The sequence below is a fragment of the Apostichopus japonicus genome, chromosome 3, assembly GCF_037975245.1.
Source record: "Apostichopus japonicus isolate 1M-3 chromosome 3, ASM3797524v1, whole genome shotgun sequence".
In the NCBI taxonomy this organism is placed as follows: domain Eukaryota; kingdom Metazoa; phylum Echinodermata; class Holothuroidea; order Aspidochirotida; family Stichopodidae; genus Apostichopus; species Apostichopus japonicus.
This window is the reverse complement of record NC_092563.1, coordinates 26392623-26409959: the sequence shown is the minus strand read 5'-3', so window position 1 is coordinate 26409959 and position 17337 is coordinate 26392623. Positions and strand designations below refer to the sequence as shown.

General features: G+C 38.7%; 1 protein-coding gene and 1 pseudogene across 4 annotated transcripts; one reads left to right on the top strand and one right to left on the bottom strand.

Annotated features, from left to right (window-relative positions):
- Positions 1-4089: 4089 nt before the first annotated feature.
- Positions 4090-17033, bottom strand: LOC139965653 (aquaporin-9-like). 4 transcript variants are annotated; one of them, XM_071968251.1, is made up of 9 exons: positions 16753-17033; positions 16433-16508; positions 14850-14963; positions 9845-9974; positions 9187-9324; positions 7166-7287; positions 5918-6135; positions 5264-5406; positions 4090-4412 (listed from the first exon to the last, which is right to left on the bottom strand). In XM_071968251.1, the coding sequence occupies exons 1-9, from the start codon at positions 16830-16832 to the stop codon at positions 4351-4353; spliced, it is 1083 nt and encodes a 360-aa protein (XP_071824352.1). In that variant the 5' UTR covers positions 16833-17033; the 3' UTR covers positions 4090-4350. The 4 variants fall into 4 exon arrangements, with proteins under 4 accessions (XP_071824352.1, XP_071824353.1, XP_071824354.1 ...); XM_071968252.1 differs by having other exon boundaries at positions 14850-15007; positions 16433-17031; XM_071968253.1 differs by lacking the exon at positions 16433-16508 and having other exon boundaries at positions 14850-15007; positions 16753-17031.
- On the top strand, positions 7591-7667 carry LOC139965879 (U2 spliceosomal RNA; annotated as a pseudogene).
- Positions 17034-17337: the final 304 nt, after the last annotated feature.

Below are 17337 nucleotides of genomic sequence, written 5' to 3'. Positions count from 1 at the left end.
ATATAGGCTATATTGAGCTAAAAGTTTGTCTGTTTGGTCAAGAGCTTGCAGATATGGGATTCCTGATACTAAGGGACTTAAGGGGACCCCTATGCAAGAACGGAAGAGTGAGGTTCCGGGCTTGATAGGTTGCAATATACTTAAACACCTATAGGGGCCTCATCTCCTTAGAAATGATTTAAGAGGCAGATCAGATGGTAGCAGGTTCTCTGTCTGACAGGCAAAGTATTATAGCTTTGGTCAATAAGGCAAAGAGTACTCTTATACATGAAGGAATGCCAAATTTAGGCAAAGTAAGAGCATTGGGAACAAGACCCATCTTGGTCTCATCTAGGAGTGCAATCATGATCTCCGGGTCAGTTAGACAGGCGGAGACGGGGACGGGATTTTGGGCATTATATGAGCCAGAAAGTGATTTTTATAATCACCTTCCCAAGGGAATCATTTTTTCTCCAGGGTATGTGCATATAAGTGAAGCTGGAGTTACACCTGTACATGTGTACATGTGTTGAAGATGCATATATCCTACCTAGAACTCTCATAGGGAGTCTGACTCGTGCATCGCCAGGTCAAAATAGCCTCTATCGGTGAAACAGAGTTCATGATTGCACAAATTCCTTCTGATGGTAAGAACCTGCCATCAGAATTGTTTAGTAGAATAAATGTATAATTATATTTCCCTGCATGAAGAACAGCAGAAATCATTATTGAAAAGGTATTTAGAGTGTTCAGTAAAGGAAATGACGATATTGGTTTCTGTGATAGTGTGTCTCATCGAATTATCACAAAGGATGATGTACCTGTTAAGGTATTTCACCGTAGGGTACCGCCTCATCAGTGGGATGAAGTGAGACAACACTGACAGAAACTATGAGATGGGAAAATCATTAGGGAATCGTCAAGTCCATATGCATCTCCAGTTGTCTCAGTGCGCAAGCATGATGGTAGCATGATAATGTGTGTGGACTATAGGGCGCTTAACATGAAAACTCATAGGGATTCCTATCCCCAACCCCGAATTGATGAGGCCTTAGATGTCCTTAAAGGTGCAAAATACATTTTTCAGCTTAGATTTGGCAAAGGGGTATTACCAAGTGCCCATGGCTGAAAAGGAAATCAAGGAGACTGCATTCATGGTGGGGACTGGGGCTCTCTATGAGTTCACTAGGATGCCTTTCGGGTTGTGCAATTCCCCAGCCACATTCATGAGGTTAATGGACTAGCTGTTCGGAGATATTAATTTTCAGTCGGTGCTCATATACTTGGATAATATCATTGTATTTGGGAGCACATATGAAGACACTTTGAACCGCTTGGACATGATCCTGGGGAGGCTGACTAATTACAACCTGAAGGTCAATCCTGAAAAGTGCAAGTTATTCCTGAAATGAGGTGCGCTATCTTGGGTCATGTGGTGGGTGCAAACTGGATTGCCCCGACCCTAAAAAAAATCTAGGGCAGTACAGGCATGGGTTACACCGAAGATCCAGAAGGAGTTGAGAGGTTCATAAGGAGTTAATTGGCGTGTTATCATCGGAGGTTTGTTCCATACTTCGCAAAGATTGCAAAATCCCTCTATGCCCTGGTGGGTTGTAAAAGATCCCCAAAGAATTCTGGTAAGTCAACGACTAACCAACTGTTGGGGGTATGTGAGGTGAAGCACGAAGTCGTCTTGCACGATCTCAAGCAAAGGTTAGTTTCAGCACCTGTTCTTTGCTATCATGACTAATATAATCATAAATATAAAATAAAATAAATACGTCATTTATATAGCGCTAAATCACAAAAAGTATCAACGCGCTTCACAAAAAGCAAAAACGATAGCAAGGAAATAAATACAGTGAAAACAAATAATAACCTAATAAAAATAATCCTAAAATACAAATTTTTTGTTTACTGCAGTAAACATTTCATACTTGAGGTTGACACAATTCTCCTGGGGATTGGGGCAGTTTTATCCCAAGAACAAGATGATGGGCTGAGGGTAATTGGGTATGGAAGTCGAGGCTTAAATGTTGATGAAAAAACATGCTCAATTTTATCAGTATGAAGCTAGAACTACTTGATTTGCATTGGGCAATCTCTGTGAAGTTAAGGGATTTACTGGAGGGTACAGATTTTACTGTATTCATCGATAATAACCCTCTGAGCTACCTAAATAAATCATTAAAGTTAGGTGCAGTAGAAGCCGCCAAGCCGCACAGGTAGCGTGAAACACAGGGACGACTATCTACATTGTCAGACGCACCAATATAACACACTACACCGACACTTCGTAGGAGCACACGTTACACGGCTGGGGAAAATCCTAACCCACACGATGAACCAAGGTTATTCTTGAAACAGGAAATTGTTGTAGATCCCCCATGTTTTGGCACACCACAGTGAGACACAACTTCTACTTGCTAGAATGCTTGCACAAGGAACCACTCATAGGCCGTAAAATATAGTTCGTGTTATTCTGTATTGTTGTGTTGTAAGATTGAAGTGATTTGTGATTAGAACAATAAGACCTATTAGTGACTTATTCCGTTGTCCAGCAACCGGGTTCTTGTTTGAGTATTGTGTCAAATCCGTTTGGTTTGAAATAGTTGTAATCCCTAGGTACGATATTTCAGTGAAAGTTTGGACACCATGTCTACAGGTCAACGTGTGTTGACCCAGGTTAGTTTTTGGTAAGACCAATACAGGTGATGTAATGGTATGATATTAGCTTGCTTGAGTATATATCAGTATATTTGTTTTGTTTACTTTGTTGTTTGACGTTGCCGTGGAAGACAATGCTGTAGCAGGGGAGTATGTGACATTGGCATTTGATAAGTCAACCCCTTTTAGTTTAAGCCCTCTTGATGAACCTTCCAGAATCCTTTTTAGTCATACAACTCTTGGTAATGACTTAACCACCCCAAGGATTGTCTGTTTGCACCCATGGACAATGATGATACAACAGGAAGAGCCCAAAAAATGAGCTGTTTTTGTGACAAAACGGTTATGGGGGTGAGGAGATTATGTGGGGGCGGGGGGGGGGGGGCTCACACCTCACTCGATAATCCTTGCAATGATCACTAAAATATTTGTATTTATAAAATAACAAAATCTTTGTTTTCATAACCGAGTAAATATAGTGTTGTTTCATTGCGGATAACATATCAAAAATATATATAAGTCGTTTAAGAATATATGTATTTATATAGTAAATAAACTATATATGCGAACATTGTACTATATAGCAGTAGAACCTGCAGTATATTATATGGAATATTACAATCAGTCATCAGTCTATCCTACAAGGAGTTACATATTAAAGAATAATCATGGGCGTCCCTATAAACATGGTTTGACTACTCATGGTGCTAACAGTTTTACTAAAATCTACCAATTTGCCGAAATTTCGCGAAAATGACATAAATACTAAAATGACAACTCGTGACACTGGGTACGTTACATCTCTCGAAGAACAAATATCGCTATAGCTTATGTTTTAAGAACAGGTGACGGAGGTCGGTTCTATCCCATAATCCCCCTCCTCGCACTCAGAGGTAAGTAGTCGAAGAAAGATATTCGCGACAAGCCTTTCTGTGACCCCAAAGGAAAGTAATCACCTCCGCTCCTGTCTCTGGTGACGCCGCTAGGTATAAAAGTAGGACTCCAACAGATGAAGCATATGCCCGATATGAATTCCTCGGTAATTGAATGAACCGATAGGGAGTTTCAGGAACGATGGATGACGAAAGCCATCTCCGTGCACAACTTCCAATTCCGACAGGGACACTATACGCAGACTCTGCACCGCGGCACGCGGACATGTTCACAGTCCGAGACTACGGTTGATGCGTTGAATACATACGTAAATGTGCTTTATGAATCAGTTACACGATAGATGAGCGCCATATTATTTAAAGGTCAGCTCCATTGAAATCCACATACTATAGCCTATGTGGTCGCTCATTGTCAATTCAAACCTCTGAACTTAATCCCTCTCTCGGATATCTTATCTAAGTTTCGCACACAATAGTGACTAGCAGCTAATATGTCGAGGCAATACTAATGAGTTTTAGAAGCTATAGCATAGGAACACAGTAAGAACAGTTACCATCAACATATGTTATGTTGGTATATACTAGAAAGATACATTAAGGATACATTGACGTTACTATACAATAACTCTTTTTTCAAATAAGAATTTTCTCCCCTCTTTTTTTCCTGTCACCATTTAGCTTTTTAATTTCTCCCACAACTCGCCCCCCCTTCCCAACCCTCACCCACCCATATCCCGTACTGGTTAAGCCACTGAATTTGCCCTTCCAACAGATCCATGACGTCATATATAATGTCCAGAGTGATCTGTTGCTAAACTTTAACTTCCTCAGCAGAAGCTCCTCCGTTTTGTGTTTTATTTGTGATATCCTCGACTGAAAGCAAAAAACAACAGTTTTCAATAATCATTACAAATAATATAGTTATTAATAATACACTTGAGAAGAAATGTGCAAGACAAACTACAATCTAAATATACAAAAAAAAAAAAGAAAAAAAAAAGGTTTAAATGTCATCACAATAAAGCCACGTGAACGAAGTTACTATTTTTTTTTTTGGCACCTTCCACCTCAAAAGTTTGCTCTATCCACACAAATTAGGTGAAAGCCCAACAAATAAGTTACACTACTGCAACGAAACAAGCTAGCAACGATACAGAAAGCGACGTTGGGTAGGTCGGTCCGAATCCACTTCCTGCCCCTGTCTCTACCTTTTCCGTAACTCTCCCCTCCCCTTCCCCTCTTGTTCCTATTTCCTATATACCGGTTCCTGTATATACCGGTTCCTGTATACCGGTTCCGTCCCTCTCCCTCCCCTCCCCCCTCATGTCGCTGTCCCTGTCCCGTTTCGTGCCCTATCAGCCACCTCCCTTCTCCTAGAAGTTCAAGAGTAACAAGCTATTTTTAAGAAAGACACATTTTATTGGTGTATGTATGTCCATACTATTACAGAACATTCACCGATCACAATTAGAGCCGTTCGATGTTTGCAAAATTTGTTCATTTGTACAACATGCTCTATACCATCCGTTAAAGCCTGACGTCATATAGACAACGCGATAAACCACATTAAACACGATAACCCACACTAGATACATATTAGACCTACCCCCTCACCATCGCTGCATTGTAATGTTGAAAGATGTCGATGTGTGGTTCCCAGTTCGTTCAGTCGCTTTGACAAGCTAAATACATTATCTTTTCTTAGTACAATGTACGATACTCACCGAGCTCTCCAAAGTCATCCTTTGGGCATTTCTCTTCCGGTGGATGGTGAATTTCAATGAGGAACAGATAGACCAATGAACCGACAGCTGCCCCTACCAGGGGACCAAAGGTTGGTATCCACCACCACTGGACACCGTACGGTCTATTTTTTTAAAGAATATATAAAATTACTTTTTATACTTTTATTGTTAGTCAGTCTATCAAAGAATAAGCGAAACATGCTCTTGATATCCCCTCCGCCACCCGCCCCATCCGCCCCCCCCCATCCGCCCCTATATTCTAAGTCTTAAGGGAATTCTGACCGCGATACAGGCAATTAAAAAAGTAAGGTTACCCACCTACTCCACTACACCTCTTTAGCCCCAACTTCTGGTTACACCACGGTTCCTCTCTTTATTGACCTTCACCCCTCCCTCCCAAGTAATCTTTCCCTATTTGCAGTAACTCTAGCAAGACATATGCAGGTTAGAAACTGATGCTTAGATTACTAACTGTGATGCGAGAATTTAACATTAGCTGCAGCTTTTGACGACTTTCTACGTACTCAACCCACAAAGATTTTGGCCTTTTATGATGTCATATAGTCAGCATGAAGACCTGCAGAAAAGGATGAACAGTTTCGGAATGCATTTAACCGTCAAATTTATACTTACGCCCAAACTTTTGGTCCATATCCAGCGATAGCGCACATCAGTCTACCGGCGAAGTCGCGGGCGGGGTTTAGAGGAGCGCCCGCATTCGTACCATATGACAGGATAACGGAGAAGACAATCAGCCCGTAGAAGAGAGGGGCAAGGTTGAATGGAGGGCCTGCATTGCGCATGTCACCGATCACGTGGATAAGACCAAGCATAATACCAGTATTCACGATCTCGAAATGAAATAAACAAATTGGGTTATTTCCCACAAACTATGAACATTATTCAGCCATTCGACAAATTTCCTTTGTATATTCGTCCTTTCAATGTCCATAGTCACGTCCCTAAGAAATAATTAAAAAAAATTAAAAAAATGGTAGTCACGCATTTGGTCAATTTTAAGGTTTCACCAAAGGCTGTAATGTTGAAAACGAAATCAAGAAGTGAAGTAGAAAGAGTTGACTTAAAATGGTTGACATATTCAAACTGGCATTGCAGTACGGTTCTGCTCTTGCTCTGTGGGTAATGGACACACACAATTAATGGACACACATAAGATCCTGCTAGGATCGAAACGTCAGACCAACTTACTTTTACACATTCTCTTACACAGGCTGTTTAGTGGATAAGCTGTTTGCTAACAGTTTTGAATTATTTTGACACACAATTTTCAACACAAAGTAAGATTTATATTTCCAAGATGTACGTCATAACGTGTAAGGTGGCATGTCTATAATATAAGAACCTTTAAGCCAAGAGTCATGTACACTCGTGTCCTGGTTCCGAGCTCAGGCTATTTTATACGAGAACTGTGTAAAAAGCTATATGAAGGAAGAACGTATTACTCGCATAGACATAGCTAATGCGCTGTGAACAATTTGGTTAAGAACTTCGACAAGCAGTAACCAGGTATATAAACACTTTATTTGGTGGATAATGAATGCTTCACATCGTTAAACAACAAGGATTTAGAAGTTCTCATGTCAGAATCCATATTCACAACAACTTACTGACTTTTGACTTCAATTGGTATTTCGCAATATTTTGGCCTAGAAGTTTAATGGGGCATGATAGCATCCCATCCCATCACACCTCCCCGCCTCTCTTGAGCATTCTTTCATATATATTTAATCATTCGAAGAAAAGTTTACATTCCATTAAACGACAATTATCAAGTTAAATCAAACATCGACTTGACCACGTGACTTTTGATCTTGTTTTTCAGCAGATTGTCAGTCGTACTGCGATGGTATTTTATGATACCTGTTCAAAGAATCCAGTACTGAGAGATACGTATGCAGCAGGGAACGTGGTAAAGATACCACAAGTCGCGTTGGGATGGTCGACCGCTATCCTGGTACCTCCATCAATGTTGTTAATACCATCTGAACCAGAAATTACATTGTGTAAATATTGACATAAATTGTAATAATCGCAAACCTTACTTGCAAGACTAAATAAAAACTGTAAACATTGATCACTTATATTGGGAATTTTATTTAAAATTGTGGTGATACTGTTATACACGATTATCACATATATTCTGTGTATAACGTGCTGTTCATTCTTGCTTTTTTTTTCTTTCTTTTCTTCAACAGTATCTTAAAGTAATTCCGTGCCTACCGAAAAGGGCGGGAAAATTCAGATAATGTGTGAACTTATGTTTTTCTTTTATAGTTCAATGTACCACCGATTCTCGGCCTTTTGGCTAAGATCATGTGTAGTATCTGTTCCCTTTCGAGGGGAATGGTGATGCACACCCGACGATGATCACACAGTCACAGTCCCGATGCAAGGGGACTGGGGCTGAGAGCGGATCAGTCGTTTGGTAGTTTGGTTTTTGTGCCCAGGTTCTTTCCTCTTTCCTGGGTGACTTTTTCTTAAAAAGTACCACCGCTGTTGTTCATTGATGTCATTTAATGACTGCAAATGACAGTGATAGTTTTTAAAACTAACGGAAACGGCGTAAAAACGGTAACATTTTGAAAGCATTTTTTTTAAGAGATAGACCACGCTAGATGTGATTTAAACAATGAATATGCAACACTTCATAGAGACGGTGTCACCGAGGTGACAAATGCATACTATAGCCCAGTTTAAGTTTTAGATTCCAAAATTGAATTGGAAGCCACCCGAGGTGAAGTTGTAATCCATAATCCCCTGCAGGCTTCTCCCACATAAGTGGTCGTAAAAATAACTGCATCGTGGCCTGTATTACTTATTTAGCTCTATCGTCAGCATGGTAATGCATTGATCGATAAGGTGTACAATATACACTGATCCTGTTAAAAAGTAGTATAGGTTGTAGTAGTAGTGATCCCGGTTGTTTTCTCCTCGCCTTAATTTTTCATTTACGTTAGGGTTTATCACCGGACAACTATTATCATATCATAGGACTTTGGAAGCGAGATTATTGCTGATTATACAATAAAATTGATTACTTCGTGTTCCTTTGATCAACTTCACCGAACTTGAGCTAACTGTAAGTAGCCTAGGTCTTAGTGTTATATTAGTAGCGTAGTCAGAGACCTAATTCTAAGAAAGTTACGCTATTAGGCCTTGTCAGAGAGAGATTGTGAAGATGATCGAAGGTCTGTGATACCAAGTGTTAGTGTTATATGTGGCCATATAGGTTTCGTACATTTACTATCGTTGACACTATAGTCTGCTAGTTGCATCGACGATCAGCTCATAAGTTCAGAAAGGAGAGATTCGTTGGTACTGAATATGCATTAAAGTGCGTTCTCTCATTGGCTTGTGTAAATCAACAGGCATGGCGTAACATAATACATAAATGAAATCTATTTTTAGCGGATATATTTTTGGATACTTTCGATCAATAATTTCCTAATTAATGAAACTATTTTAGCTTCGTGAATCCTTCTTCCTCTTCGTGGTTCGTCAGATCAGCCGCTTAAACGAAGTTCCATTCTTTGAAAATGAGCAGTTTTAGGTATTTCCTTTTTCCAAAAGCACCGATTTCCTTTTAAGTTTTTAGTAGCTATGAACGAAAAGCCCAAACTGTATGGAAGAGTACCATTATTTCTTGATGTTGTATATATCTGAATCAAATATTATTGGATTCTTTCTGTAATACAGTCTGACGAGCCATCATTTCTAAACGTTGCATCAGGATAGTGCAGAAGTAGTGAAGAGACAGGTAATAGCATAATGAATTTAAGATTCCCATTGCAGAATGGGATTCAAGTGATGACGTAATATAAAAAAAAATAACGAACAGGAAAGAAGCTGTAGATTAATACCTTAGCACTTGATCAACTCACCAAAGTAGACAAGGAAACAAACTACACATGCGCAGAAAGCGCCACATAGTTGAGCCAGGAAGTAAAATGGTACTCTTCGCCATGGAAACTTTCCTGTCATTGTCAAACCAAGAGTTACCGCTGGATTCACGTGACCACCTGATTACAAACCGATGAGACAAATCATTTAGTATATACAACCATTTTCACCGCAATTTACAGCGTGGAGTCTAATGTTTATATATGTATTCATTGTGGAATAGAACATTAAAGAAGCAAGGGTTAGGGCGCGACAGATGTTTATGTTACTTCTGGCAGAAATTCCACACAGGACTAATGGCTGATTTTGTATCAATAATGCTTACAATACAGTTTTGAAGATCATCTGTCCCCAACTTTGAAACAGTCAGTTGACCCGTTCACCTCACCACAGCCAAACGTACAGTCCTCGCAAGTTTCGGGAATATTTGTTTCAGTGTAAAGGTGCAGCTATTTTGCATGGGGTATGGGGCTGGTATGGGATCCCTACGAAATACCCAATGCCACTGGGTACAAGCGTGTTCATTGTTAACAGCTATCCGCATGTCTATCTCCGAATTTATCCGATGTTCACCGATACTCACATTATTTTCAGTTACAATCTACACAGAGGTCAAAAGTTAATAAAACATCATTTTACCTGAAATACCATACGCAGTCCAGATGCCAAAGCCAACGCCAAATCCAGATCCGAAAGACAACCAGAGGTAGTTCTCCAAACCACTTAATCTACTAGTTATCACCCCTGCCCCGCCGCCATCTACAAGAGCCTGTTGGTATCAAGGCGAGAAAAAATGACAGTCTTAAAGGGTGACCCTTGGTATCCATGGACTATATGGATACACAAGTGAGGATCAAAAAAAAGAGAGACTTTGGATAGGTCATTTTATATTTTGACTTATATAAATTAAAATACTTCAGTTTTCCAGTTATATAAATTGCAATAAAATACAACTTTTCTCTATACTACCATATAAACAACGGAGGATTTTAATTTAGAGGTTTTCTATAAAATGCATTTGAACGTTAATTTCCATATCACTGCGATCATACATAGTGTTATTTCAATGTTTCAGTGTTGAAAATATTAATAGTTCACTCTGGACACGGATAGAGGGAGCTTGCTTCCCACCCCCCCCCCCCCCGCCCCCTCCCCCTCGCCTCCGCGACGAAAATCCGTTTAACCCAACATTAGCCCTAATCACTGTGTCCGATATTTAGAGCGAGCTAGTGAGAAACTTTCTTTCTGCCCCCCAAAAAAAAAAACGCTCCTATGCCGCTCAAAAGTATAGCCGTTTCCCTCGTCGGTAATAAAACCTCGATTTGACCAAACTTTAACGGAGGTATTTATTATATTGTGGGGACACTATATCCTAGTAATGAGTGTCCGTGAGACGCACGGACACTCATGACTGCCACAGTGGCGTATATTTCAGCCAAGGAGATTTATTTGAGCATCTGTGGCCAACCAAATTATTATTTTCATCAGTATAGCAGCATATCCACCTGTACAAGGCAATAAATTGTTTATTGTCTAAACATGGAGCTATAAACTTTTTATAGCTCCATGGTCTAAAGAACGCGACCCTTTGACCCAGTGGGATGATCGGTATACATAAAGCTACAATATTGAATTCATATAGCATGACACTGGGCCTCGGCTGTAGGTAGGTTTCAATTTACAAATGCAATGTGTTTGCAGGGAGATATGATACATAAAGAAATGCTCCTATCACCGTTAACGTGAAAACCAGTTGGACCGTGAATCTAGTGCAACCATTAAAAGAATGGAAACTATACTGTGTCAACATTGTTCATTTGTATACGACTAATTCCTGTCGGGTTGACATTCAGTTTGGTTGGTCAACATGAAAGCAACAAGCTGATTTTGGAAGCTTTTTTTGGGGACAAACTAAAACGAATGACAGCGAATGACCGAATGACAATTCACTTTGTACAGGGTTAAATATCATTCGCGAATGACAGCGAATGACAGCGAATGACAGCGAATGACAACGAATGACAACGAATGAAAACGAAGGACAGTGGTGAGAAGAGATAGAATGAGTGGGTGGAGTAAATGCGGTTATTGGTTTTATGCGCAAAAATGATTTGAGGAAAATCGCATGTTACGTGGTTGCAGGGTTTTGGTGTAATTTACGGATAGAAACCACATGGAAAGTTATTGTGTGAGAATGCGCTTGAGTGCTGTGCTTTTGACATTTACTTCTGTAGATTTATATAGAAAGATAACTGAAGCCGTTTAAAGATTATAGTATTCATTGTTAGTTTCTAACAATTAATATCGGAAAATGACGTTAAATTTACTTTTTAAAATCAGACTTACAATTTCGCTTACCATAAGGTGCGTTTGTATCTTGTCCGTACTTTACTAGATATGCCACGCACTTCGCGTCCACTTGGTTTGCGTGGCTTTAATATATGGCTGTGATATTCGGTTGAAGCAAAATTATGTGCTGTCATTACTGTCATTCGTTTTAGTAAACGCAATTTTTTAGTGTGTACAACATATTGTCATTCGTTATGTGAAACGCAATTGTCATTCGTTTTAGTAACACCCTTTTTTTGTTGTTGTTGAAAGAAGCCATTATTTTGAAGTATTGACCAAGCATAATAAGTATATGCATAACCTGCAATTCATCAAATTATAACATGGCTGGGTAGGCAATAGTGTCTGAAAATAGTCTGTTACTATGATTATATATATACAGTCAAAAATATAAGCCGATTACCAGGTATACAGTACAACTAAATAATCAAGCCGCCAGTCTAGTCTTATTTGATTCTTTTAATTGCTCTCAACGCGACCAGTGATTGAAATGAGTTATAATCCATGGTGGTAACAGATCGCATTCCATTCGGATGGGGGGGGGAGGGGGAGGGGGTTGGAGGGAGAAATTCCACATATGAAAAAAATTGAAGATGGTAGGGTTGCGTTTGTAACGTAATGCATAGCGAACCTTTGTACAGAAACTGTTTTATTGGTAGGTTCAGTAACTTCAGTACCTGAATGTAATTATCATAGGCGGGTAAGCCTTCACCTACAACACTATTATGTACGCTACCCAATCCAGCCTATTTTGCATATAAGAAACTAGGCGAAAGTTTTCCGTGATATAAATGTATTGGCCATTACTGTCAGATAGGCCTAATATGGTAATTGATATGATGCTGCCGGGGCGAGAAGTGATGTAATAGTTTTGCAGTAGGTGACCATTTCGGCGACTTATCTAGTCTTTTTTAAGCTTACCAATCTGCTCATTCATGATTTTGCAAAGCAGTGTGTATATATATTTGCCTCAGCAAAGCAAGCATAAAGAACGGACAGCGTATATCTGTTACATTCATGTTGCGGTCCTGGAATTCTGAATGGAATGATTTTTTACGGTGTGGTTACGACATTTCCATGGTTGAAAACGAGAAATACGTCTCTAAACCGGTGCTCCATTGACATACTACTTAAACTAATAAGAACAACTCCAAAGTTCAATATGTATTTTGATTAATTGATAAGAGGTCAGCTTGGCCGATGATGAGCTCAGAGAAAGCCTTGCATTAGCATATATACTGAAGCATTGTGTACCAAGTAAATTGATGAATACTCAATGCAGTGGCATAGTGTCCACCGTGTTTTACACTAAACAATAAATATACCGATAATGTACATATAGGCCTATCCCTAGACGCATATAGGCGAAATTAGGGCATAGGCGACTGGGGCATTAGTATTTAATAGTATCATATATAGTTTTCAGCTGAGGAAATTTGAATTAAGTACTGAATATTTACAAACAACATACTTTTTCACGACCAATTAATGTAAAGTTCAATCAAGTACTAACAACTAAAAAAAAAATAGCCATAGACATGTAGGTTGAATTGAGTATTTATATCCAACAGCAATAAGTGTAATCAAATATAGCGACTAACTCTGCAACCATTATACTACTATATACAGTAGTATAAAAGTTGAATCAAGGGTACAGTTATATACAACCGATAAAATATTACGATCAGTTATGTACTTACCAGTAATAAAAATAGCCATAGACATGTAGGTTGAATTGAGTATCTATATCCAACAGCAATAAGTGTAATCAAGTATAGCGACTAAAAGTGCAACCATGCAATAACTATATATAGTCTAAAAGTTGAATCAAGGGTATAGTTATATACAACCTATAAAATATCAAGATCGGTCATGTACTTACAACCAGTAATAATTAACGAAACCAATAACTACGTTGAATCGAGTACGATAAACTTGGAACCAAAATCTGTTGTCATTTCAAGCAAGTATACTTACAATCATGTAATAACTATATATATCAATCAAGTACTTACAAGAATGCAATAGCTAATCAAGTATTTTACACACATGTCATGACTAAGGATTTAACTAAGTATAATCAAGTATTTACAATTAACTATACCCAAGTACTATACAACCAATAGCTATCAGTATCAGTAGAATCAAGTATTTACAACCATACAAAAACTATTGTTCTCGAGGCCGAGAATGGCATTAAAAAATAGACAGGAAAATTTTCTCTTGCTCTTTATAAGCTTTAATTTATTAATTCCTTCCTCACTCAAGATCTCTTTACTACACTCCTTCCTCTCTGAAGGTATCTTCTCTACACTCCTTCCTCTCTGAAGGTATTTTTTCTACTGCTAGACACACCCTAAAATCTAAAAGATTGCCTACTTCTACTGTTCTAACTTCCCCAATAAAACTCATTAAAATTCCAACCTCTAACCCATGGCTGGACGAAACCCTCCTCTCACTTGACCCCCATGACCCCACCTGCCAGGCCTCAGTACACGCCTGTAGCAGTACTCCAGCTATACCCTCAAGATAAGCCCCAAGTGGAATATATCTATACACCAATTCCCACACACAAAACTGGTTCACTTTTAAAGGTTAAAACTGTATACTGTAAGAGTCCCCTGCCCGGAGGCCTGCAAAGGGGTACCAAAAATTGATTGTAAGATTGTACTTTACTTTATTTAATTTTTTAAGATTTTAAATAACTCCGCCTGTCCATCTATAACCAAGTACTTATGCAACCAAGTAATTAATATAGGTGGAGCCATGTGCTTACAACCAATAACTATCAGTAGAAGTAGAATAAAGTATTTAAAACCATACAGAAACTATACAACCATGTATTACCTACAGGTGGATCAAAGTACTTACAACCAATAACTATCAGTAGAATCAAGTATTTACAACCATAGAGAAACTACTTCTACAACCATGTAATAACTACACGTGGAACCAAGTGCTTACAACCAATAACTATCAGTAGAATCAAGTATTTACAACCATACAGAAACTACTTCTACAACCATGTAATAACTGCAAGTGGAGCCAAGTGCTTACACCCAATAACTATCAGTAGAATCAAGTATTTACAGCCATACAAAAACTACTTCTACAACCATGTAATAACTACAGGTAGAGCCAAGTGCTTACAACCAACTATCAGTATAACTATCAGTAGAAAAACAGTATTTCCAACCATACAAAGCTATAATCAAGTATTTACAACCAATTACTAAGTATTGCATCAAGTATTTACAACCACACAATAACTATAAGTTTAGTCAAGTATACTTACAACCAACACAAAAGTCCCGATGAATTCGGCCATGAGACATCGTATTAAATCGCTCTTCACTCGGAGCTTACACTTCAATTTCTTCACTAATTGTTCAGTAGGCATTCTCTTTTTCTTTTATTTTGAGAAGAATAAGAAATGTTACCACCAAAGTCGATCTGTTTAATAACGATAGATGGAAATCATGAGAACCCAATTGTGTATCTGTAAGAAGGTACCGTACCCCTGCACTCCGTTTGGAAAAGTATCAAGTGTAGAATAAAACAAACATATCTGGAGGGCAACTGATATTGTAAGTTCGAAAATTGAAACTGTACGTCTATACATGTTCAATGAAGTACGCGAAAAAACACGCCCCCGAAAATAACAAGCAAATACTTCGTTTTTCATGAACACAGTTTTTAAGGGTGTTTGCGATGCGTTCCAGAACTTTGGCCATTGTTAATTTTTTCTCTTTTTTTGTGGGGGGGGGGGTGGGGGGTCTTTACATAATTAAAATAAAGGGGAAATATGCAGAAATCACAGCTGATATATGGGCTGCAAGTAAGACTTATTCACCCCAGTTGGATAATTGGATATGTAAGCAAGCACATGGCGTCACTTGGCATCGAGCCTGTTTGGGTTTAGGTCAATTTCGAGTTGTAAACTTTGGCTCATTTGAAAGTAAAGAGATGTCAAGAAAAGGTGGCTTTGTATGCTGACTACAATCAATGTTAACATCTCGGTCATCAGCTGCCAAAGTGAAAATTGTTTGTCATATCTCAATGCTTTTTGCTGTACTACTTGGATTGAAGTATGTTGTTCATTCTGGACATACACTATTGTGTGTCACATTCATATAAGATTATTCATGTAGCATCATCGAAACCACATTGCAGTTTTGATGTCTGGTTATTTATATACTAGGTACATAGACCTAAAGGACATGAGCAAAAATCACATACATCGGTGTTTGTAACATGTTAAATAAGATTTTACAAATTGGTCAACTGTTTGATTTCGAAAACATATCTGTGTGCCTTGTCATTATTCGATACGACTAAGAACTCCAGAAAAACACTATAGGTTAAACAAACTGAGTGTTGCTTTCAGTTGAATCTGTTATTGTGTATTTTTCAAACTGTAACTTCAGTTCAACCTTACGTTATCAGTATGACATATGAAACATTGAAAGACAGGATAATTAGCAAATTAGAACAATTCTGCGATAATTTAGAGTTGGGTTTAGTACGGGTGAAAATACCTAAGGTGTGGTTGTCGCTGCTCTTGTAAGTGTAAGACGTTATTACAAGCACGTCGTTGTTTATTCATGCCCATCTCGGCCGTTTGGTTAAGATCATGTGTAGTATATGTTCCTTTCCAAGGAACTTGTGATAAACATTTGACGTAACATCGTCATGATCATACGGTCACAGTCTCGATGCAAGGGTACTGGGGTTTCGATTCATTCGAATTAATTTCAATCAATCGTAACAATTAAAGTACTAATGTAATTTCTGAACCACTGCAAAGGAAGTCCTATCATCTATCGAGCTTAGAAAATAGAATACTGAAGAGAACAAGTATCAATGACTTTAACTCACCCTAAACTTTGTAGTTCTTTTCCCCCACACAATATCTCGGAAGTTATCCAAAGTAAAGCTGTATAGCGGGTCCTGGCTACAGGGTACAGGAAAAAAAATTATGAAACTAATAGCAGGGCCCGAAATGGCGTCCAGCTAACCATGTGTTTTCGTGAAGATCTTCTAACATCCCACTTGACAGGCTGTGAATACAGGACCTGCCCTGCAAGATGTTCGAGGAAATGTCCTTGCTTGCTGAATAAATTAATATAATTCGTCCCCGTTTTCGCGTAGTGGCGAACGTGCACTTTTGGCGAAATTGAATTAAATATTGTTCTTACCTATTTCGAGGGTGAAGAATCGGTTGAGCCGGGTTAGAAGTTTTAAAACTGTCTATTTTTTTCCGTTTTTTCTGACTCATTTTTGACGAATGTCCACCTAAGACCCACTCTCGTTTTTACATACTGACGAATACTTTAGTCATCATTACAACCACTCAGTAACACTATCTGTCTAAGGTCCATGCATTTTTGCATATCGACGAAAATTACCCTTTGGAACAAGCCGAACATAACAACCATGTCATATTGACTTGAGAACCAACTAACTGCCATTTGAAAACACCCAGGATTATGGGAAGGTAATATTTTTATTAGTTACCTCGTCATTTAATTGACTAATACAGTATTCATATACTACGGAAGCGTAGAAGGGACATGGTGATGAAAGAGAAACAAACTCGTCAAAATGACAAAATTCAGAAAAATGACGTTTTGCCGAGTTTAACAACTCGTCAAAACGACAAAATTATTAAATTTGCCGAGATGCAACAAGTCATCAAAATGACAAAATTCTGAAAATTGACGTTTTGCCGTTTTGCTACAAAGGACGAGGAGGGGGGGGGGGGGGCGTTTAGACCGAATTAC

What these genes read in the sequence shown, in the direction of transcription:
- LOC139965653 (XM_071968251.1), bottom strand. Translation starts at nt 16,832, where the DNA reads ATGAGTCAGAAAAAACGGAAAAAAATAGACAGTTTTAAAACTTCTAAC. An exon ending in TCGGGACTTTTGTGTTGGTT is followed by an intron (nt 9,975 to 14,849) that starts GTAAGTATACTT and finishes TGATACCAACAG; the next exon opens with GCTCTTGTAGATGGCGGCGG. An exon ending in GTACTGGATTCTTTGAACAG is followed by an intron (nt 6,136 to 7,165) that starts GTATCATAAAAT and finishes TTTCATTTCGAG; the next exon opens with ATCGTGAATACTGGTATTAT.